This window comes from Oncorhynchus mykiss, chromosome 8 (genome assembly GCF_013265735.2).
Source record: "Oncorhynchus mykiss isolate Arlee chromosome 8, USDA_OmykA_1.1, whole genome shotgun sequence".
Classification (NCBI taxonomy): Eukaryota; Metazoa; Chordata; class Actinopteri; order Salmoniformes; family Salmonidae; genus Oncorhynchus; species Oncorhynchus mykiss.
Window position 1 is genome coordinate 45,401,027 of NC_048572.1, and position 25,842 is coordinate 45,426,868.

General features: G+C 42.1%; 1 protein-coding gene across 1 annotated transcript in view; it reads left to right on the forward strand.

Moving 5' to 3' along the window:
• Positions 1-25,842, forward strand: part of myo10 (myosin X) — a 258,704-nt gene that overhangs the window by 197,079 nt on the left and 35,783 nt on the right. Inside the window, exons 20-23 of the mRNA XM_036985483.1 lie at positions 1,912-2,036; positions 7,137-7,251; positions 14,076-14,182; positions 20,910-21,128. Coding sequence (XP_036841378.1) covers positions 1,912-2,036; positions 7,137-7,251; positions 14,076-14,182; positions 20,910-21,128 — 566 coding nt within the window. The remainder of the gene's footprint in view (positions 1-1,911; positions 2,037-7,136; positions 7,252-14,075; positions 14,183-20,909; positions 21,129-25,842) is intronic.

Here is a 25,842-nt window from a genome sequence, read left to right on the forward strand (position 1 = left end):
CTGATGCTTGTTTGTAATCATGCCTATTGATTGATTGATTGAAGTTTGGGAACTTTGAATTCAATATTTTGGATCTAGATTTACATTCACATACTAGATTTTTAAAGGTGCAATATGGAACTTTAATTGACGGGCAAAAGGGCTGACCCTGCACTTTTTTGTAAAGAGGTTGTGGGTCTTCTGGTCTATAAGAATTTATTTTATTCTTTTTTTGCCTTTTGGCCAAATGTGTTAATGTAGCGCCACTGAAGTGAGGGATGTAGTGCCCCTGAAGGGAGGGATGTAAGCGCCCCTGAAGGGAGGGATGTAGCGCCCCTGAAGTGAGGGAATTAATAAAACAAAAGAGACAGAATACACATTTTACCAGGTAAGTTCTGAGTATGACGTAGGCCTACAGTAGTTGTTTCATATACATGGTGTAGCTCTTGCTCTCCCCGAGCCCATACTCACTATCTGTTTAGATATAGAAACTGAATGTCAGAGAGAGTAGCCCACTGTGGCTTCCTGAAATGACAGCTGTGGGGTTTAAAATCAGACTGAGGAAAAATAAAGAGTACTTTATTAGAGTAGAATTTGCAACACAGAGAGAGAGGTAAAGAGATATGACCTGCAGAGGCAGCTCTCTGACAAACAAGCAATGTTTCAAAAGTCAGAAAGTGACAGAGAAAGAGCGGGAGAGCAAAAGAGAGACAGAAAGAGAGGGCAGCTGTCTGACAGACAAACTGCTTTTTAAAATCAGAGAATTAAAAACAGAGATGGAAGAGAGACAGAGCGATATACAAAGAGAGGTAACACATCTGACATACAGACAATCGGGTTGGTCAAAACCAGACAACGACAGTCAGTCAGAAAAAGAAAGAAAGAGTCAGACGGCAGCTTCCTATGACACGGGGCTTTGTGACACAACGATGGCTAGTTAGGCTCATTATGCAAATACAATTATGCTAATAAGGTGTTCCCTTAGCCTATTGCTCTTACAGGGCGTCATTCAGCCAGTGATCTGTGTCCATTGGTGAATCTGATCGCTTCTTCTCTTGGCCAGAATGGGTCTATCAAGATCTCTGCCCTTTCAATGAAATTGAAATAAAAGGGGCAATACATGAGGTATGAAAGCGCTCTCTTATTGCTACCCCCCTACGCCCACTGAGGTTAAGGGTGAGGGGTACCACATAATGACTTCCACTAGGCTTTCGCTCACACACTCCCCTTTCTTCCCCCAATGCCTTTCGTATCTGTTGCTGGTGGAGACGTCTCTAAATGGCCAAGCAAATGAAAGGGCTTTGATTTGTGAATGACAGATATTCCTGTGTGCTCCTGCGTGTTTTGTGTTAAAGGGCCTAGATTCATGAATGAGAGATATGCATCATATGAGAGTATGAATGGAGGGTTTACAGTAGGGGCTGTGTGATGGTTGTAGACCTCATCAGTTATGTCGTCTCAACTTGTTCAATTTATGACATTTGTTTAAGAAGTCAGGGCTGTGTCTCTAGTGGTCTCAAACTAAACGTATGTATTTTCTTAACACACAAATATGAACACTGGTTTTCCAGTTGCCTAATGACATCTGATGTATTGCCTGTGACAACGGCGTTATAAAAAGTACTGTACAAGCATCACGTCATCTGATTGAGCGACTTATCAAGGAAAAGTTACACAAGTACGACTGCCCCAAATCATTTCAGATTTGTCAATACTAGGTTGTATTTACATAGCTAATAGCGACTGGGTTCACAAGCTTTCCCTCTGCACAGTGTGTGCCCACTCATCTGCTGCACTACTAATGTGTAACATCAAAAGAACACACCAAAACAGTATGTACAGCACACGCCTGAGTGATGCGACGTGGCTGCCATTTTGTGCCCAAGCAACTGCCGCAGTATTACTTATTTCCGTCCACTTTCCTGCCCTCAGATGCCTGAGCAGTTTGACCAGACGGTGGTGCTGAACCAGCTCAGATACTCAGGGATGCTGGAGACAGTAAAGATCCGCCGTACAGGCTTCCCCATCAGGAGGCCTTTCCAAGACTTCTGTACCAGGTGAGTACAGAGCTGGGGCTGTATGTGTTCAAGTATTTTATAGTAGAAGTGCTGATCTAGGATCAGCTCTCCCCTGTCCAGTTATTCTTATTCAAGTTATCTAAAAGGCTAAACTGATCCTAAACCAGCACTCCTACTCTGAGACTACAGCTGTTATGGTGACCATATTAACGCCATACCGACAGTCAGGAGTCATGACCACAGTCAAATTCCACATGACTGTTGAGTCACGGTAACTAGGGTTCTCCAAAACTGTGCTCTGATGCCTCTGATTGTCATTAATAGCCTACCAAACGTGCTAATGGCCTGTACTCAGCTCTCTATTGTCCCTTTATCATTGAAAGTCTGCTGTCAATTTGTCTACTGTGAAATAGCATTGTATCTGGTCAAACACATTTTTTTCCAAAAGTTTACTAAGGGTTGGTAACAGGCTGATTGGTCGGCTATTTGAGCCAGTAAAGGGGGCTTTACTATTCCTGGGTAGCGGAATGACTTCAAATCAAAATAAAATTTTATTTGTCACATACACATGGTTAGCAGATGTTAATGCGAGTGTAGCGAAATACCAGAATGACTTTTGCTTCCCTCCAGGCCTGAGGGCACACACTTTCTTGTAGACTTAAATTGAAAATATGGCAAATAGTGGCAATATCATCAGTAGTTTTCCATCCAAGTTGTCAGACCCCGGTGGCTTGTCATTGTTGATTGACAACAATATTTTTTTCACCTTTTCCACACTCACTTTACAGAATTCAAAATTACAATTCTTGTCTATCATTATTTGGTCAGATATACTTGAATGTGTAGTGTCAGTGTTTGCTGCTGGCATGTCATGCCTAAATTTGCTAATCTTGACAAATAATATAACATTAAAGTAATTGGCAATATCAGTGGGTTTTTTGACGAATGATACATCTGATTCAATGAATGATGGAGCTGAGTTCGCTTTTTTCCAAAGCTTTTTACTATCATTCTTTATATAATTTATCTTTGATTCATAGTATACTTTCTTCTTTTTTTCCTTCAGTTTAGCCACATGATTTCTCAATTTGCAATCCGTTTGCCAATCGGTTGTGCTGCCAGACTTATTTGCCATTCCTTTTGCCTCATCCCTCTCAACCATACACTTTTTTAGTTCCTCGTCAATCAAAGGGGATTTAACCGTTTTTACATTAATTTTCTTAATTAATGGGTGCATGCTTATTAGTAACTGGAATAAGACATTTTATAAATGTGTCAAGTGCAGCGTCTGGTTGCTCCTCATTACACACTACAGACCAGCAAATATTCTTTACGTCAACAACATAGGAATCACTACAAAATGTATTGTATGACCTCTTATACACTATATTAGGCCCAGACTTTGGAACTTTGGTTTTCCTAGATATTGTGATCACTACATCCTAGGCATCTGGATACTGCTTTCAAGAAAATGTCTGCAGCATTAGTAAAGATGTGATCAATACATGTTGATGATTTCATTCCTGTACTGTGTGTAACTACCCTGGTAGGTTGACTGATAATCTGAACCAGGTTGCAGGCACTGGTTACAGTTTGACGTTTTTTTCTTGAGTGAGCAGCTTGATGAAAGCCAGTCAATATTGAAATCACCAAGAAAATATAGCTCTATGTTGATATCACATACATTATCAAGCATTTCACAAATTTTCCAGATACTGACTGTTAGCATTTGGTAGTCTATAGCAGCTTCCCACAAGAATGGGCTTTGGGTGAAGCAGGTGAACATGTAGCCATATTAATTCAACACTATTTAACATGAGATCCTCTCTAAGCCTTACAGGAATGTGGTTCTTAATATGGACCGCAACACCATCCCCATTGGTATTTTTGTATTTTCTGTAGATGTTATTACCATGAGATGCTACCACTATATCATCAAAGGTATTATCTAGTTTTAGAGATTGTCAGAATATGAACATAATCTGTTACTAGCAAGTTATTGACTTCATTAACCTTGTTTCTTAGGTTAGCACTTTTCTGGGATGTTTGACTGTTTTCATTGCTTTACTGGGAAGCTTAGCAGCAGTGGAAATGCTCATGTTATTTATGTTAGTGCAGGGTGAGCTGCACACAGTGGACTTCCTACTAGGGCACACCGCCTCAGTGTTAATAGTATAAATGATTCATAGGCATTGTACTGCCTACAATAGCTGTGTATTCAGCAGAGACATTCAGGGCAGTAAGAGGTACACAAATTATGTTACTTACATTGTGTCTTCCAACACCCCTGGGATAATGTACTAATGCTGAAGCATTATGACAATTTAGTGACACAATGGTAGGGATTAACTGAGCTGAGCTTGGGTCATTGATAAGGCATTGTCTCAACGCAGCCTTATAATGCTGTGTAAGGATCCAGCAACCCAAATGATTTGGGTGGATCCCATCCTCCTTATAATACGAGCTTTGGTTCCAGAAGGTATCAAAATTGTCATTAAATGTTACACCCACAGAGCTGCAATAGTCTCGTAGCCTGTTATGGAGGGAAACATTCATTGCCACGTTTTAAGGAAGGCAGAGGGACAGATATTTAGGGGTGTCTGTTGGTGTCAAGCAGTGACCCAATCGGTTCTTTAAAATCCATCTTCAGCTGTTCAGAGCTGCCCTTCATAATGCCATTGAATCCCACATGAACTATTATAGACTCGATTTCCTGATGCAGGTTTATAATGTTTGGAAGCAGCTTATTGATGTCCTGGTGCAGGTTTATAATGTTAGGGAGCAGATCATTGGTCCTGATGCAGGTTTATAATGTTAGGGGGCAGCCTATTGATGTCCTGGTGCAGGTTTATAATGTTAGGGAGCCGATTATTGATGTCCTGATGCAGGTTTATAATGTTAGGGAGCAGCCTATTGATGTCCTGGTGCAGGTTTATAATGTTAGGGAGCCGATTATTGATGTCCTGATACATGTTTATAATGTTAGGGAGCAGATTATTGATGTCCTGATGCAGGTTTATAATGTTAGGGAGCAGCTTATTGACGTCCTGATTCAGGTTTATAATGTTTGGAAGCAGATTATTGATGTCCTGATGCAGGTTTATAATGTTTGGGAGCAGCTTACTGATGTCCTGATGCAGGTTTATAATGTTTGGGATCCGTTTATTGATGTCCTGATGCAGGTTTATAATGTTAGGGAGCAGATCATTGATGTCCTGATGCAGGTTTATAATGTTAGGGAGCAAGCAGCCTATTGATGTCCTGGTGCAGGTTTATAATGTTAGGGAGCCGATTATTGATGTCCTGATGCAGGTTTATAATGTTTGGAAACAGATTATTGATGTCCTGATGCAGGTTCATAATGTTTGGGAGCAGCTTAATGATGTCCTGATGCAGGTTTATAATGTTTGGGAGCAGCTTATTGATGTCCTGGTGCAGGTTTATAATGTTAGGGAGCCAATTATTGATTTCCTGATGCAGGTTTATAATGTTAGGGAGCAGCTTATTGACGTCCTGATTCAGGTTTGTAATGTTTGGAAGCAGATCATTGATGTCCTGATGCAGGTTCATAATGTTTGGGAGCAGCTTAATGATGTCCTGGTGCAGGTTTATAATGTTACGGAGCCGATTATTGATGTCCTGATGCAGGTTTATAATGTTAGGGAGCAGCTTATTGACGTCCTGATTCAGGTTTGTAATGTTTGGAAGCAGATCATTGATGTCCTGATGCAGGTTCATAATGTTTGGGAGCAGCTTAATGATGTCCTGACGCAGGTTTATAATGTTTGGTAGCACCTTATTGATGTCCTGATGCAGGTTTATAATGTTAGGGAGCAGCTTATTGATGTCCTGATGCAGGTTTATAATGTTTGGTAGCACCTTATTGATGTCCTGATGCAGGTTTATAATGTTTGGGAGCAGCTTATTGATGTCCTGTACTCGTGCTCCTGGATAGCACAACGTTTTGTGCTCCAGGGACTGAGACATTTCTCACCATTGAACTGCACAATACAACGGCCGGAGAAGGGAATGGAGAAATCCGGCCATTCCTACCCCTCACACAATTCGTTGAAGCAGGATAGTGTACGCCCGCTGCTCTTGGCGATTGGTCCAGATCTCCCACAGCAGGCAGTGCCCCGTCAGATCCAGAGAAAGGGAAAGGAGCCGAGCTCGACGACGAGGCCGCTGCAGTCACTGTAGTTGGAGTCAGTACCGCCGTCGCAGACACAGGCAATCCCATCATTGAAAGGGCAGGTAGATCAGGCACCAGTGCAGCGAAGCTATTCCTTTTGTCAATCTGCTCCGAACCTCTCGCAGTCACTCCCTTCCACTTAGCAGCATGCCGCTGCCGTCGGTTTCCACGACTTGTGACATGGGACCAGCACTGACTGGAACAATCCTCTTGCTCTTCTCCGTCTACTTCACTACAAGATGGAGGAGGAGAAGAAGATGGAGATGACTTCCTTGGCAGGCAAGTTCCAGGTAGCACAGGCCATTCGGATAGGGACAGATGACAAGGCAGGAACACATCCATCAAGCCCGAGCGCCGTCCAGCCATAGGAGTTGAGAATGTTCGTGACAGGAAATTACATGATATAGGAGGGCCTGTTTCTTTGTTAACTGCTCAACACAGAATAGCCGCAAAATCGTTTCAGGAAAAAAAATTAGTTTCTTTTTTTTTTCTATTTTATTCATGTTCAATTGTATTGTTCTCAGTACAAAATAATATGCCACAGGAATTAGAAGCAAATCTTGCCTGCTAAATGAACTAGTGTAGCCCACAGCCATATGGCATAGCCACATCAGGACCTAACATAAGGATGACTCTTTTTACCCCCTTTTTCTCCCCAATTTGATCACAATCTTGTCCCATCACTGCATCTCCCAAACGGGCTCGGGAGAGGCGAAGGTCGAGTCATGCGTCCTCCGAATTCGTGCTTCTTAACACCCGCTCACTTAACCCGGAAGCCAACTGCACCAATGTCAGAGGAAACACTGTTCCACTGACGGCCGTAGGCAGCCTGCAGGCGCCCGGCCCGCCACAAGGGCGGGCTAGAGCGCGATGAGCCATATGCATATGACAATGGATTCCGAGCCATGTATACGCTAACATTCCATTCGGTCCCATCCCTTTCTCAGGTACAAGGTGTTAATGAGGACTGTGTCTCCACCAGAAGACCCAAGGGGACGGTGCGTACAGTTACTCCACCTCTACGACAGCACCAGTGCAGAATGGGAGCTGGGGAAGACCAAGGTGAGAGATGACCCGGCCAACGTTGTTTTAGCCTAGAAATTAGGTTTAGCTGCATTCATTGTTTGCAGGGAACATGACAAGATAACTAGTGACTACAGGCCCCTCCCTTTATGTTTTACCATGTTTTAGGCAAGGAAACATAGAAAAGGGAAACGTGCTAGAAATAACCTAGGATACAGTGTATCCTTAACAGTAATGATTCAAAGGGATTTGAATTATAGAATGAGAGAGAGAGAGAGAGAGAGTGTCTGTCTGTCTAAATATTACCTTTGCAAACAATAGGCTAACCAGGATAAATAAGGAGACAGGATAAACAGACAGACTTTTCTTTAATGGATTAGACAAAGATTAATGTTCAAACCATTCAAATTAAATTCCCAAATTTAGACTCAAAGCAATCTATTAATAAAAAGTCCTAACTATACTGAAAAAGTATATAAAGGCAACATGTAAAGTGTTGGTCCCATGTTTCATGAGCTGAAATAAAAGATTCCAGAAATTTTTCGGAAGCACAAAAAGCTTATTTCTCTCAAATTATGTGCACAAATTTGTTTACATCCCTGTAATTTCTCATTTGCTAAAATAATCCATCCACCTGACAGGTGTGGCAAATCAAGAAGCTGATTAAACAGCATGATCATTACACAGGTGCACCTTGTGTTGGGGACAATAAAAGTCTACTCTAAAATGTGCAGTTTTGTCACACAACACAATGCCACAGATTCCTCAAGTTTTGAGGGAACGTGCAATTGGCATGCTGACTGCAGGACTGTCTGCCAGAGCTGTTGCCAGAGAATTTAATGTAAATTTCTCTAACATAAGCCGCCTCCAATGCCATTTTAGAGAATTTGGCAGTACCCCCAATCGGCCTCTCAACCGTAGACCAAGTTTAACCACGACAGCCCAGGACCTCCACTACCGGCTTCTTCACCTGTGTGATCGTATGAGACCAGCCACCTGGACAGCTGATGAAACTGTGGGTTAGCACAACCAAATAATTTCTACACAAACTGTGAGGAACCGTCTCAGGGAAGCTCACCTGCATGCTCGTCATCCTCACAAGGGTCTTGACCTGACTGCAGTTTGGCGTTATAACTGACTTTAGTGGGCAAATGCTCACCTTCAATGGCCACTGGCACGCTAGAGAAGTGTAAGGGTTTTTGTCTTCCTCCTCTGACGAAGAGGAGTAATATTGCTGCATTGCTTGCTGTTTGGGGTTTTAGGCTGGGTTTCTGTACAGCACTTTGAGATATCAGCTGATGTACGAAGGGCTATATAAATACATTTGATTTGATTTGATTTGATAGCAGGAAGGATCGGAGGACCAATGTGCAGCGTGGTAAGTGTCCATATTGTTTAATAATAATAATGAACACTGAACAAAACAATAAACGACAACGTGAAATAACAAAACCGAAACAGTTCAGTGTGGAACTGACACGGAAAATAATCACTCACAACTCAAAAGTGAAACCAGGCTACCTAAGTATGGTTCTCAATCAGGGACAACAATTGACAGCTGCCTCTGATTGAGAACCATACCAGGCCTAACACAGAAATCCCAAAACATAGAAAAAGGAACATAGACAACCCACTCAACTCACGACCTGACCATACTAAAACAAAGACATAACAACAGAACTAAGGTCAAAACGTGACAAGAACTGTACTCTTCATGGATGAATCCGTGTCTCAACTGTACCGGGCAGATGGCAGATGGCGTCGTGTGGGCGAGCGGTTTGCTGATGTCAACGTTGTGAACAGAGTGCACCATAGTGGCGGTGGGCAGGCTTATCGAACATAATTGCATTTTATCACTGGCAATTGGAATGCACAGAGATACCGTGATGAGATCCTGAGGCCCATTGTCGCGCCATTAATTCACCTCCATCTCCTCATGGAGAGGAGATGGAGGATATGAACACAATTCCTGGAAATTGCAAGGATATGAACACAATTCCTGGAAATTGAAAATGTCCCAGTTCAATGGCCTGTATACTCAGCAGAGATGTCACCGATTGAGCATGTTTGGGATGGTCTGGATCAAAGTGTACGACAGCGTCTTCGAGTTCCTGCCAATATCCAGCAACTTCACACAGTCATTGAAGAGGAGTGGAACAACATTCCTCAGATCACAATCCTCAGCCTAGATAGCTAGCATTTCACAATGTCAATATGTTTTCCAGCTTGGTCAATAAACATTACAAAATTGTTATAAAAATTATAAAATGTTTAGTTAACAATGTTATTTCACTATTTTGATACTTGCATTGCACTTTCGCACATTACAAACCTTTATAAACAGGACAACTTAAGAGACAAAAAGCATGTGGCTTCCATTTTGGCTGCGAAGAGCGTGTAAGAGGTGAAAGGTCAGAGTGGTGCCACTTTGTGCACGCACACCATCCCACAATTCCATGGGCAGAGACAGAGATGTTGTCACTGCTTGAGGGCGACTATGCAGATGTCCGGCCCCCTAGTAATCTCCTTACCAACCTATCAGGGCACAGGTAAGAGAGTGTTTGAGAGGCAGGTTTATGGTACCCCCTAGAATCTCAGGATCTGGTCGTGGGGGATGGGGAGTGGAGTGCAGCTCAGGGTTGTGAGGTGCTGCTAAGAGTCAATGGCAGGGAATTGGAAACACAAAGGTTAACACAACGTAATAATTCCATGCGGAAGTGTACAGAAATAAACAAATTCATTGGACCAGCGCCAGAGCAAAAATTACTGCAAGTGGAAGTTAGCAGTCCAGAAAGTTTGCCATCAAAGTGGAAAGTAAACACAATCGTAGTAAATTTCAGCTAACTACTCAGCAAACACTTAGCATAACTGCTTTACAGTCATTTTATTCATTTAAACTTTTAATTATCTACAGCTACTTTATTACTTTATTTCCCTACTGCTGGTCACATTTTTCAATGCTAATCCTGTAAAATCAGCCACAGTGCTGGTCCAATGAATGTGTTTGTTTTCTAACACTCCACATGGAATTATTATGTTGTCTTAACCTATATTTCTTCTACCTTATTTTTTTGTTTTGAATGTGCAAATGTACAATATCAGTCACTAAATAGTGAACATAAAGGTTAACTAAATGTTTCATTAGGTTTTTATTAAAAGATTTTGCAAAATCGAGACTTCACCAGAAAGTGATGTCACACTGACCTTTCACCTCTCAAACTCACCTCTGCAACCAAAATGGAAGCCACATGCTAATTCTGTCTCTTCATTTGTAGTGTTTATAAAGGTTTGTAATGTGCAAAAGTGCAATGTAAGTCTCAAAATAGTGAAATCACATTGTTAACTAAATGTTGAATACATTTTATGATGATCTTGTAAAGTTAATTGAGTTGGAAAACTGTTGACATTGTGACAGTGTCCCAATAGCTAGCTACATGAGTGAAAAATGGGAAAATGCTAACTAGCTAGCTAGCTTTACCACCCTATGTTAGTAAATTTGTAAAATAGTAAAATAGTGCCAATAGTTATAGAATTTGAATGGTTAGAATAGTATTCTTTGTCAAATCCATTAAAGAAATGTCAAGGTGAAAAATATTCCCCTTATTTCTCCTGGTTTCCTACTGTCTGCAACGGTTGTTACATTGTAACCACAAAGTAATAAAAGATGTCACTTCACTTTACTTTAAGTTGCTTGCCCCTGGGTAGTACATTGTAAATATATGTATATCCCTCGTAACAACATTGTAACTACAGAGTTGGTTGTTAAAGATTGTTACAATGTAACTAAAAGGGTTATTTATACCTGATGTTCTCCTGTCTCCTAATTTCTCCTGCAAAGGTTGTTACATTCTAGCTACATAGTAATTATAAAGGTTACTGGGTTTCACCTTACATTAAGTTGCTTGGTCCTGGGTAGGTACAAGTACATCCTATGTAACTGCATTGTTCTTACATTACACTTGATTCGGTATAGCCTTTGAGCCAGGTAATGACAGGGTGTGCCTTGTTGCAATTGTTGTTACTAGGTCCTAGCTTATTTATCAACCATGGTATTATATGTGGATCCAATTGTGGCACCTTGTAGTTGCATGTAAGGTCAGATTTTGGTTTGCGTTATTAACATGGTAATTCATAGCTGACTCATGTAATTCCAAAACATTAGTTACTTAGTGGAACCAGAAAATGTGTAATAACATCAGTAATTACACATGTGGAATAACCTTCAGCAAGTGGATGTGTAATTACACAAACCTGGTTCCAATTGTGAAATAACTGACAGCGCTACAACCTCATTACCATGTAATTACGTAGCACCAAGTCTGGAACCAACAGGACCCTGAACAGCTTCCACCCCCAAGCCAAAAGACTGATAAATAGTACGTTAAATAGATACCCAAATACAGTGGGGCAAAAAAGTATTTAGTCAGCCGCCAATTGTGCAAGTTCTCCCACTTAAAAAGATGAGAGAGGCCTGTAATGTTCATCATAGGTACACTTCAACTATGACAGATAAAATGAGAAAAAAATCCAGAAAATCACATTGTAGGATTTTTTATAAATTTACTTGCATATTATGGTGGAAAATAAGTATTTGGTCACCTACGAACAAGCAAGATTTCTGGCTCTCACAGACCTGTAACAGGCCTCTCTCGTCTTTTTTAAGTGGGAGAACTTGCACAATTGGTGGCCGACTAAATACTTTTTTGCCCCACTGTAGCTACTCAGATTACCTGCATTGACCCCCTTTTTGCACTAACCTTTTTGAGTCATCACATGCTGCTTCTATCATTTATTATCTATAATGCTGCCTAGTCACTCTATTGTCCACTTTATTGTCACTCCGGTGTCCACATCAACAACAAACTATCACGGTCCAAACACACTAAGACAGTCATGAAGAGGGCATGACAATGCCTATTCCCCCTCAGGAGACTAAAAAGATTTGGCATGGGTCCCCAGATCCTCAAAAAGTTATACAGCTGCATCATCGAGAGCATCCTGACTGGTTGCATCACTGCCTGGTATGGCAACTGCTCGGCAACTGACCGTAAGACGCTACAGAGGGTAGTGCGTACGACCCAGTACATCACTGGGACCAAGTTTCCTGCCATCCAGGACCTCTATACTAGGTGGTGTCAGAGGAAGCTTCTACTCCCAAGTCACAAGACTGTAGAACAATTAATTGACCCCCCCCCCCCCCTTTGTTTTTACACTACTGCTACTTGCTGTTTATTATCTATGCTTAATCACTTTACCCCTACCTACATTACATGAACCCCCTTTATATAGCCTCGTTATTGTTATTTTATTGTTACTTTTTTTAAACTTTAGTTTATTTAGTAAATATTTTCTTAACTCTATTTTCCTAAAACTGCGTTGTTGGTTAAGGGCTTGTAACTAAGAATTTCACGGAAAAGTCTACACCTAGCCTCCCGAGTGGTGCAGCGGTCTAAGGCTGAGCCACTCGGGACCCGGGTTCGATCCCGGGCTGTGTCACAGCCGGCCGCGACCGGGAGACCCATGACCTTCGCCTCTCCCAAGTCCCATGGGACAAGACTGGAACTACCAATTGGATATCACGAAATTGGGGTAAAAAGTACAACAACAAAAAAACTCTACAGCTGTTGTATTTGGCACATGTGACAAATTCAATTGGATTTATTCCTTGGAATATATACACATCTACCTTGATTACCTCATACCCCTGCACATCAACTCGGTACTGGTACCCCGTGTATTTAGCCAAGATATCGTTACTCATTGTGTATTTGCTTTTCTATTATTTCTCAATTTTCTTTCTCTGTGCCTTGTTTGTAAGGGCCCGTAAGTAAGCATTTCACTGTTAGTCTACACCTGTTGTTTAAGAAAGCATGTGACAAATACAATTTGATTTGAATAACATTCATGTACTGTTATTACTGTGTAGTTATATAGTAATACTGGCAACTTAATGTACAGTGTTACCTAACATGCATTGATGAGACATTCTATCCTATATCTCAATATCTTGTTTAATGTCCCCTCCTATATCATTCGACAGGATAAAGCCAAGCCAAGACAACCTGTTCAGCAATACCCCTGTAATTCTGACATTTCTCCGCTGATTCACTTGAGACAACATCCCACATCTACATTTCTACAGTCTCTAATTGGCTTAACCTCAAGGCCCACAATTGAGCCTGGTTTCCCTATAGAAATGGAAGAGAGCTTGGGTCTTAGAAGGGCGGTCGGACTGCCTGTAGATTAGACCATTCAGAAACTGAGCCACTAAATGCCTTTCCTTCGTTATTTTGCAGCCTTTAACAGTGGCTCCCGCAGTTTGAACAAAAGAGTGAATCATTGATTTGATGAACATTGCGGTGTGTTGGGCTGTGTTATTCGTTTGTGTTGGGTTTTAAATCAGTTTTAGATGTACGTGAGTGGGTTTCTGAAGTTGTTGGCTTACATATTTGTAGTGTGTTACAATTTATTTTGAGCATATTCTCAGGCAGAATAGCTGTTGTTTGTCTAGCTGTACTGTTCCACGTGTTCAAAGAAATGGAATGACATAGACTAAACAGAGAGTTGGATTCAATCAAACATCACTGTTTACAATAATACTTGTTCATTCAGAAAACTGGAGCTATCTGCCTATTAGGAGTGTACCGGGTATTTGCAAAGAGCCCAAAACCATTCTACTACGTACAGTACAAAAAAGTACATTTGTAATATAATGTAAGTCTATTATGTAGTGTAGGTTTGATCAAATTGCAGGCAAATGTATTTATTTTAAATGGAACCCTTCTCCTTCACCTCTTTTCTCTTTTCTTCTCCTTTACTGTGCCCCCCCTTCCTCTCTTTCCTCCCTCTCTATCCCCCCACAGGTGTTTCTACGGGAGTCTCTGGAGCACAGGCTGGAGAAGCAGCGAGAGTTGGAGGTGCTAAAAGCAGCCATGGTCATTCAAGCTCATGTCATGGGCTACATGGCCAGGTAAACATGCCACATATCCTGTATGTGCACCAGGTTTGAGGTCATTTCAGTTTATGTTATGAAATTCATGAATCGAAAATTGCTGCCCATAATCTTTTTTCAGTGTATGAATTTACATTTGAGATTCACTTCCTAAATTGACTAATTGGACGTTGAATTGACCGCAAACCTGATAGGCATATACCATATAGTGCACACACACACAAGTATGGGTAGCTGCAGCACAATATAGTGACCGGACTATGGGTGAGTGGGTGTGTCGAAAGGAGTGGGTGTATGGAAAGTGAATCAGGCTCATTGGCCAGATTTGTTGCCACTCAAGATCGTTTTGCGTGGCTGATTGGACTGAACTACAAGTCCAAACCAAGTGAAGGATCTATCTGGACCTCAACACATTTCTCATAAATAATTGTTCAATTAAATACTGATGAAGCAACCCTTTTCACAATGTACACATACTGAGCTGGCTCAGCGCAGCTGGGAAGGTTCAAGACAGCGCCCCATTCTACTGTGTGTTGTCCAAGCACGTGCATTATTTAAATCACTTCACGAAACTCAGCCAATCAAAGTGAATGTTTACAATACATGTTAGGAGACTGATGTTGTCAGAGAGAGACACAGCGAGAGAAGCAAAAGCGGAAGCGAGAGGAGAAATTATAGAAAAAAAAGTCAGGAAAGTTGTACAGAAAATTAAGCTTTCAAAGAGGAGTGGACAGACAAATATGGCTTTATCCTTCCCGAAGCGAGTGTCAAACCACTGCCAGATATGTTCAGAGACCGTGGCTCGAATAAAAAGTTCCAACGTGAAGCACCACTACGAGACAAAGCACAAATCTTTTGAGCAAACATATCCACAGCAGTCTGAGGTGAGGGCACGCAAAATAAACAAACTCAAAGCCCAGTATGATCGGTCAACCAAAGTCCTCTCCCATGCATTCACTGCCCAACAACTTGCAAACGAATGTTCACTAAAAATAGCTTGGATTTTGGGTCAACATCAAAAGCCATTTACTGACGGGGGAGTGGTGATGGAGTGCATGAATGCTGTCACTGAAACTTTACTTGACGGTAAACAAAAAGACGAGCTGTGAAAAGATCTAGCAAATCCCAATGTCACGTCCAACAACAGCAAGAAAGAGTGAAATACTAACAGAGGATGTATTAACACAGTTTGATGAAGCTATTCGTTCGGAGTGCAACATGCAGAGCACTAGCTGTTGATGAATCTACTGATGTGAGTGATAATGCCCAGCTTCTGGTGTATGTTAGATTTTACCACACAGGGAAGAAGGAATTCTGTGAAGACCTGTTAGGTGTAACACCACTCGAGACTCATACAAGAGGAAAGGACATATACAGTGGCTTGCGAAAGTATTCAACCCTCTTGGTATTTTTACTATTTTGTTACCTGGAATTAAAATGGATTTTTTTGGGAGGGGTTGTATCATTTGATTTACACAACATGCTTACCACTTTGAAGATGTAACATATTTTTTATTGTGAAACGAACAAGAAATAAGACAAAAAAACAGAAAACTTGAGCGTGCATAACTATTCACCCCCCCCCCCCCAAAGTCAATACTTTGTAGAGCAACCTTTTGCAGCGATTACAGCTGTGAGTCTCTTGGGGTATGTCTCTATAAGCTTGGCACATCTAGCCACTGGGATTTCCCCTTCTTCAAGGCAAAACTGCTCCAGCTTCTTCAAATTGGATGGGTTCTCGCGGAAGTGTTCAAGGAAGATCTTCAAGGAGACTGTGCACACTTCCCAAAAGTGCAGGAACAGATTCAGGGTGAGAGAGATGTTTCTCCTCATATTGACTTTATAGATAAGCTGATTGGAAACTTCAGAAATTGCTTTGACAGCTTTAGCCTTGGAAAGCAGCTCCCTCTCCTAATTGAGAATCCATTCCTCATCACAGATGTCAGGGGATTTTCGAAGGATGTGACAAAGACCTTCAAGTGGGTACATGCTGGATCTCTACAGATGGAACTGATTGATCTGCAAGCAAATGTTGCACTAAGAGAGTCCTTTCAACTAACTGATCATGACACTTTCTGGCTGCAGGCTGTGTCTGAGACTGTTTTCCCTGGTCTAACCAAAGTAGCACTACACACCTTGACTATGTTTGGCTCCACATACAGTTGTGAATCTTCTATCTCCACTATGAACATCATTTAAAATAAGTAGTGTTCTAGACTCACCAATGAGCACCTACCATGAGCACCTACCATTGTGCATGAGAATGACACTGACTCCATTCCAGCCAAGATTCAAATTACTGGCAGGGCAAGCAAAAGCCCATTTCTCTCACTAAAGAAGAGAGATGGAGAAGTGAAGTGGGAGAGAGTAGGAAAGATGAATATTAAACCTGTGGTTTCTTATTTGTTCAAAAAACAAAGCACTTTTTTCAGAAACAGGCACTTTTGTAATTTTTTTTGTGAAGATGCCGTCTTGTTTTGCTTAAAATGAGAACATTTGTGATTGGTCTACTTTTATTTATGATTTGGCTGCATATTTATTTTACCTCATGTTTAATGTGTCTGCATTGAAAATGTGCAATAAATATTGTTTAAATGTTATTGAAATGTTATACGTATACAGCACTGTGCAAAAGTTTTAGGCAGGTTAAAAAAGGCTGTAAAGTAAGAATGCTTTCAAAAATAGACATGTTAATAGATTATATTTATCAATTAGCTAAATGCAGGGAACAGAGTAAAAATCTAAATCAAATCCATATTTGGTGTGACCACCCTTTGCCTTCAAAACACCACCAATTCTTGTAGGTACACTTGCACAAAGTCAGGGATTTTGTAGATATATAGTCAGGTGTATGATTAAACAATTATACCTAATGATCATCAATTCAATAAGTAGGTTGAAACACAATCATTCACTGAAACAGAAACAGCTGTGGAAACAGGAGGATTAAAACTGGGTGAAGAACAGCCAAACCCAGTTAAGGTTTGCTGAAGACAGTTCACTGTCAAAAGACATACACCATGGCAAGACTGAGCACAGCAACAAGGACTGCATCAGCAAGGTCTCTCCCAGGCAGAAATTTCAAGTCAGACAGGGGTTTCCAGATGTGCTGTCCAAGCTCTTTTGAAGAACAAAGAAACGGGCAACGTTGAGGACCGTAGACGCAGTAGTCGGCCAAAGAAAATTACTGCGGCAGATGAAAGACACATCACGCTTACTTCCCTTCGCAATCGGAAGATGTCCAGCAGTGCCATCAGCTCAGAATTGGCAGAAAACCGTGGGACCCTGGTACACCCATCTACTGAGGTCTGGTCAGAAGTGGCCTTCATGGAAAACTCGCGGCCAAAAAGCCATACCTCTGACGTGGAAACAAGGTCAAGCGACTCAACTATGCAAGAAAACACAGGAACTGGGGTGCTGAAAATTGGCAGCAGGTGCTCTGGACTGATGAGTCAAAATTGTAACTATTTGGCTGTAGCAGAAGGCAGTTTGTTCACCGAAGGGCTGGAAAGCGGTACACAAATGAGTGTCTTCAGGCAACAGTGAAGCATGATGGAGGTTCCTCGCAAGTTTGGGTCTGCATTTCTGCAAATGGAGTTGGGGACTTGGTCAGAATTAATGGTCTCCTCAATGCTGAGAAGTACAGGCAGATAATTATCCATCATGCAATCTGATTGGCCCAAAATGTATTCTGCAGCATGACAATGACCCCAAACATACAACGAAAGTCATTAAGAACTATCTTCAGCGTAAAGAAGAACAAGGAGTTCTGGAAGGGATGGTATGGCCCCCACAGAGCCCTGATCTCAACATCATTGAGTCTGTCTGGGATTACATAAAGAGAGAGAAGCTCCTGAGGCTGCTTAAATCCACAGAAGAACTATGGTTAGGTCTCCAAGATGTTTGGGCCAACCTACCTACCGAGTTCCTTCAAAAACTGTGTGCAAGTGTACCTAGGGGAATTGATGCTGTTTTGAAGACAAAGGGAGGTCACACCAAATATTGATTTGATGTAGATTTTTCTTCTGTTCACTCACTTTGCATTTTGTTAATTGATAAATATAATCCATTAACGTGTCTATTTTTGAAAGCATTCTTACTTTACAGCATTTTTTCACAGCTGCCTAAAACTTTTGCACAGTACTGTACCGTACAATAACTACATATGCCCCCAAATCATTACGTACGCTAGACATTTTAATGGTTTGGACCTTTGGGGGGAGAAAATGTTAGTCACTGGACCTCTTTGAATTCTAATTGTGCACCCCTGGTCTAGATGGTTATCAGTTATTTCTTGTTTGGACTGCTATCCGACTTGAAATAAAATCATGCAACTCGGGCATTCTCTGTCAAAATTCTTAGGGCTGCAATCCCGATAACGGGATCGATATGACAACAGCCAGTGGAAGTGCAGGGCGTCAAATTCAAAATAACAGAAATCTCATAATTATAATTCCTCAAACATACATGTATCTTATACCGTTTTAAAGGTAATCGTGTTGTTCATCCCACCACAGTGTCTGATTTCAAATAGGCTTTACAGCGAAAGCACCACAAACGATTATGTTAAGTCACCACCTAGTCACAGAAAAACACAGCCATTTTCCCAGCCAAAGATAGGAGTCACAAAAAGCACAAATAGAAAATGAATCACTAACCTTTGATGATCTTCATCAGATGACACTCATAGGACTTCATGTTACACATTACATGTATGTTGTGTTTGATAAAGTTCATATTTATAACAAAAAATCAGAGTTTATATTGGCGCGTTACATTCAGTAGTTCCAAAAACATTCAGTGATTTTGCATAGCCACATCAATTTTACAGAAATACTCATCATAAATGTTGATAACAATACAAGTGTTACACATGGAATTATAGATATACCTCTCCTTAATGCAACCGCTGTGTCAGATTTCAAAAAAGCTTTACAGAAAAAGCAAACCATGCAAAAATCTGAGAACGGCGCTCAGAATAAAAATGAAATTATCCGCCATTTTGGAGTCAACAGAAATCAGAAATAACATTATAAATATTCCCTTACCTTCGATGATCTTCATCAGAATGCACTCCCAGGAATCCTAGTTCCACAATAAATGTTTGATTTGTTCGATAATGTCCATTATTTATGTCCAAGTAGCTACTTATGTTAGGGCGTTTAGTACACAAATCCAAACGCTTGTGCAGGTCCAGCCGAACGTCGGACGAAAAGTTCAAAAAGTTATATTACAGGTCGTAGAAACATTTCAAACTAAGTATAGAATCAATCTTTAGGATGTTTTTATCATAAATCTTCAATAACGTTCCAACCGGAGAATTCCATTGTCTGTAGAAAAGCCATGGAACGCAGGTCGCTCTCATGTGAAATGCGCATGACCAGGACCTGGCTCTCTGCTCATCCGGCCTTACATCACAGTAGAAGCCTCATTCAAGTTTCTAAAGACGGTTGACATCTAGTGGAAGCCCTAGGAAGTGCAACTTGAACGATATCCCACTGTGTATTCGATAGGGCCGAGTTCAAAAACTACAAAACTTCAGATTTCCCACTTCCTGTTTGGATTTTTTGTCAGGCCTTTGCCTGCCATATGAGTTCTGTTATACTCACAGACATCATTCAAACTGTTTTAGAAACTTCAGAGTGTTTTATATCCAAATGTACTAATAATATGCATATATTAGAAACTGGGACTAAGGAGCAGGCCATTTACTCTGGGCACCTTATTCATCCAAGCTACTCAATACTGCCCCTGCAGCCATAAAGTTTTAAAAACATAAGTCCAAACTCTTGCGGTATGGTAGCTCAATGTACGATAGTTGCATGGTAAGAAACAAAAGAAGAAGAAAAACAGTTCTATCAAAACCATCTAACCAAAAGCAGAGCGCTTTCGACACACCCACTCCTTTCCACATGCCCACTAGTTTTCTTTCGACACACCGACTCCTTTCCACACGCCGGCTACTTTCCTTTCGACACACCCACTCCTTTCCACATGCCCACTAGTTTCCTTTCGACACACCCACTCCTTTCCACATGCCCGCTAGTTTCCTTTCGACACACCCACTCCTTTCCACATGCCCACTAGTTTCCTTTCGACACACCCACTCCTTTCCACACGCCCACGAGTTTCCTTTTGACACACCCACTCCTTTCCACATGCCCACTACTTTCCTTTCGACACACCCACTCCTTTCCACACGCCCACTACTTTCCTTTCGACACACCCACTCCTTTCCACACGCCCACTACTTTCCTTTCGACACACCCACTCCTTTCCACACGCCCACTACTTTCCTTTCGACACACCCACTCCTTTCCACATGCCCAATACTTTCCTTTTGACACACCCACTCCTTTCCACACGCCCACTACTGTGTATAATGTGTATATTTGTGCAGGGCACGTTTGAAAAAGAGACCTAGGTCTCAATATGTCTTCCAAGGTCAAATTTAAAAAATACTTTCCTTTTGACACACCCACTCTCCCATACTCCAGTCACCATATTGGGATGCAGCTACCCCCTTCTCTACGCACAGCCTCTTCGAGGGAAACGATTGGGCCAAAGTCAGACCCTGGGGGGGACCACTTCCCTGTTACACACTTGTCAGTAATTGTATATATGATTATGCATACATACTGAATACCTATTGTGATGTTTAGCTATTCCAAGGTGAGAACACACTAAGATATACGATTCTAAGACGAGCTATATCAATTTCCTTTTCATTGATGTCACTCCACAGGAAGCAGTACAGGAAGCTGCTGCAGTGCATTGTGGTCATTCAGAAGAACTACAGGGCGTTTTATTGGAGGCGGAAGTTCTTGCTCCTGCGCTGGGCCGCTCTCACCTTCCAGAAATGCCTGAGGGGCCAGTTGGGACGAAAGGTCTACTGCCAGCTCCAGGATGAGAGGAAGATGATGGAGGAGGATAAGAGGAGGAGGAGGGTGGAAGAGCTGGATAGGTGGGCTATTTGCAGTTTCTCTCTGTGTGTGTGTGTGTGTGTGTGTGTGTGTGTGTGTGTGTGTGTGTGTGTGTGTGTGTGTGTGTGTGTGTGTGTGTGTGTGTGTGTGTGTGTGTGTTTGTGTGCTGACTGGGATTGGATTTGATTATTCCACTTTATTAATTTATGTAGAAGACACTGTTGTGTATGCTATTGCCCACGCGGCTGACTAGGTCATTTTTGAGCTTCAATCTGCCTTTATTGCCTTGCAGAAAATAACTATAAATAAACAGACTTCTTGTTAAATAATTGTCAACACATAACACCATATTAAGGTGTGTGATTTTGACAGTATTACAAGACACAACTAGCAATTCTATTTCACTCCAGCAGTTAGCATAATCTGTCCGTCCACAATTCCCCTGTGGGAACATGGCGACTCTCAACACCCAACAACACCCGTTACTATCCAAGAGATTGTTCGTGAGGAAATTGCCTCAGCCTTCAGCAATGCTTACTCAACTAAAGTGGACAGTTTGGAAACTGTGGCCAGTGTGACAGAGGTGTGACTCCATGACAAGGACACAGCGCATACTAAACTAGAAGGGGAGTCAATCTCCTAAAAAAGATAACAGAATCACTCAGACATAATTCCCATAATTTCAATATGCGGGTCACAGGACTTGAAACTGGTTTGGAAGCGGGAAACCCAACTTCCTTCATGAGCAAAATCTTTTAACATTGCTCACCGCACGAGTCCTATCCACAACGGAGCTCAGTGTACGATTGTACGAATCCACAGTTTTGAAGTCTAATGGCAAATTGTTCGCCTCGCAGCGGAATTGGTGGCTTTGAAGAGGATCAGCATCTAACCAGACCTGAGTGCCGAACTGCTGAAACAGAGGGCGACCTACAGCTAGGTGAGATACCCAAGCTAAACCTGAGATGCGACTCGTCTTGACTTTCCGGGAAGACAACATAAACGTTTTCCACTGCCAAGGAGGCTCAATACTTCTTTGAGAAGCACATCAAGCCAACACACAAGGGGACGAGCCGACAGATCTGGGCTAACCCCAGTTTGACTGGCTCAATATTCAGGTATGCTATCCATGCACAATCCTGCCCTCACCATAAGACAATGATGAGGACAACCCCTCAATTGGGTAAAATGAAGAAAATATTATTATTATTATTGCTGAACATTGGACTTTGTTATTATTTTATTGCCAATGGTTCAGGACATTTAGACAATGATGACATCACATGAATTAATGAAAAATTGACAATATTTTTTGGGGGTGACCAACTTTTTTTTGTTTTTTTGAGGGGTTCAGATCAGAGGCAATAATATTCAAAAAGTACATACAGTGGGGCAAAAAAGTATTGTGCCACCAATTGTGCAAGTTCTCCAACTTAAAAAGATGAGAGAGGCCTGTAATTTTTATCATAGGATTTCAACTATGACAAACAAAATGAGAAAAAAATTCCAGAAAATCACATTGTAGGATTTTTAAAGAATTTATTTGCAAATTATGGTGGAAAATAAATATTTGGTCACCTACAAACAAGCAAGATTTCTGGCTCTCACAGACCTGTAACTTCTTCTTTGAGAGGCTCCTCTGTCCTCCACTCATTACCTGTATTAATGGCACCTGTTTGAACTTGTTATCAGTATAAAATACACCTGTCCACAACCTCAAACAGTCACACTCCAAACTCCACTATGGCCAAGACCAAAGAGCTGTCAAAGGACACCAGAAACAAAATTGTAGACCTGCACCAGGCTGGGAAGACTGAATCTGCAATAGGTAAGCAGCTTGGTTTGAAGAAATCAACTGTGGGAGCAATTATTAGGAAATGGAAGACATACAAGACCACTGATAATCTCCTTCGATCTGGGGCTCCACGCATAATCTCACCCCGGGGGGTCAAAATTATCACAAGAACGGTGAGCAAAAATCCCAGAACCACACGGGGGGACCTAGTGAATGACCTGCAGAGAGCTGGGACCAAAGTAACAAAGCCTACCATCAGCAAGGGCATTGAAGATGAAACGTGGCTGGGTCTTTCAGCATGACAATGATCCCAAACACACCGCCTGGGCAACGAAAGAGTGGCTTTGTAAGAAGCATTTCAAGGTCCTGGAGTATCAAGAGAACATCCCTGGTCATCCCTACTGCCTCTGATCTGGCAGACTCACTAAACACATGCTATATTTGTAAATGTGCATTGGGGGCCACAATCGGAGATGATATTGTCTGGAAGGCCATAGTGCCTGAAGACCTGCTGGAACAGTGCCTCAGCGACCTGGATAGCGGTAGAGAGACCAGAGAGAGGGATGAAACGGCATGATTTCGAGAATCTGTCCACTATCACAAAAATGGTGGCAAAACCATCAGAAGAGTGGAGATCAGTGACAAAATCAATGGACAGATGAGACCAGAGACGCTGAGACACAGGAAGGGGAAGGAGTTTCCCTACTGGAGGGTTCCAGGGGGATTTGGATTGGGCACATACGGAACAGGAGTTGACATAACGAGTGACGTCCTACGCCAAGGTGGGCCACCCATACTTTCCAGAGATGGACTGAATGGTGCAAGTGATACCTGGATATCCAGAGACAATAGCTGTGTGGGACAAGGTCAACAGCCGATCCCTTATCCCCGTGGGAATGTAGGTGCGCTCAGGAGGACAGGTAGAAGGTGCGGGTTCCCTCTCTGGTGCCTGGTGAATTTCAACATCTACATCCCAGAGCACAGGGGCTACAACTCGAGAGGGCAGAATTATGGGTGCACTAAAGACCGGAACCTCTCCCGATTCGTAGAGACCGGACAGGGCATCAGCTTTGTGTTTTTTTTAAATCAAATCTGGTGAAGAAAAGGTCCCACCTGGCTTGGCGCGGGTTCAGTCACCTCGCAGTGCGTATGTACTCCAGGTTCCAAAGAGAAATGGGTCCTGGGGGCCCTCCAGCCAGTGTCTCCACTCCTCTAATGCCAACTTCACCGCCAGGAGCTCCCGATCGCCAACATCATAGTTCATCTCTGCAGGAGACAGCTTTTTAGAATAATACGCACATGGATACAATTTCTGTGGATTACCTTGATGTTGGGACAGGACAGCCCCCACACCTACTTCTGAAGCGTCCACCTCCACCATAAAGGGCAGCGTAGGATCTGGATGTTTGAGCAACGGGGCGGAGGTGAAACGTCCCTTCACAGGCGTAATGCTTCGTCACAGCTGCAGGATTCCACCCAACTTCCAGGGACCACCCTTGAGGAGAGAAGTGAGAGGAGATCGAGCTAAAGTTCTTAATGAATCGGCGGTAGAAGTTGGCAAATTGATGTTCGGATTACGGGATGACAAGGTAATTGTCCATGTTCTGTTCCAGTCAAAGGTTTGTTCAGATTCATTTAAATCTGTGGGCCATACTTTTGGCACTCTCACATATGGATGCAAGGACTGACCATCCATTTGCTCAAAATGCTAGTTTTAACCACGTTTTAAAGCTATACAGTGTTTTTTTTTTACAATTACATTGTCTACAAACAAACATGCTCATGAGTAGTTTCCAAGTTACATTCTTCAAGAATCAATGGCTATATACAGTATTAAATGGAAACTTCACCACTAGACACTATTTGGGGTGTTTTCCGGTCTCCCCATATAAATATGAGTGATGAGAGGATGTAGAAATTTGGTCCTGGAAGAATTCAACCAATGACGTCATTGGTTGATTGAACCTGCTGTCTGATATAAAATGTACGGAATCATGTTTTGTAGCAATTATTGTGGGCTTTGTGTTTTGATGATTGCACGATCACGCTAGCAGCGAGTAGATATGATTGTCCTTGGTCAATAGAGCCATTGGACTTGTCTCAATGATGTTCCTATCTGCCAGGACATTGCAGGATATCTAGGTTGACTCATTTTCCTTGGCTTTGTAAAGACGACAGCCTGATGGGACCCATACTTCCTTGTTCCGGCCCTCAAAGGCAGGCTTTTCAAAACGGGGGCGGTACTCATTTACAGGTTCACAGTTGCAATGTTACCGTTACCATGACTGTGCACTGTCTATCCAAGACTGCTAAATACTTAGCTACAATGGGACAATTTTAAAAAATATTATTTTACATTGAAACATACAGCCCTGTTTATTTGAGCCAGAATACACTGAAGAGGACTTGTGACGGCGAGAAAAATAATAGCGAGACCAGCAAGCAGTGGCGGCATCCTAGACCAGCTGGACTGGTACTCGGGAGGGTAAATGACAAGCTAGTAAGTTGTTTGCTGTCGGTATCTAGCTAGCAATATAAGCTCTCTTTCAATACAGTACAATTTGGTGATCCATAACAACAAACTCTCCTCCCTTGTATCAAAGTCACTCCGAACACCTCACTGCACTCCCCAAACACACCATATGCAAGTACAGTGGATTTGGAAAGTATTCAGAGTCCTTGACTTTTTCCACATTTTGTTATGTTACAGCCTTACTTCCTGTTGAGAAGTGGCTTCTTTGCTGCCCTTCTTGACACCAGGCCATCCTCCAAATGTCTTCGCCTCACTATGCGTGCACTCACACCTGCCTGCTGCCATTCCTGAGCAAGCTCTGTACTGGTGGTGCCCCGATCCCGCAGCTGAATCAACTTTAGGAGACGGTCCTGGCGCTTGCTGGACTTTCTTGGGCGCCCTGAAGCCTTCTTCACAACAATTGAACCGCTCTCCTTGAAGTTCTTGA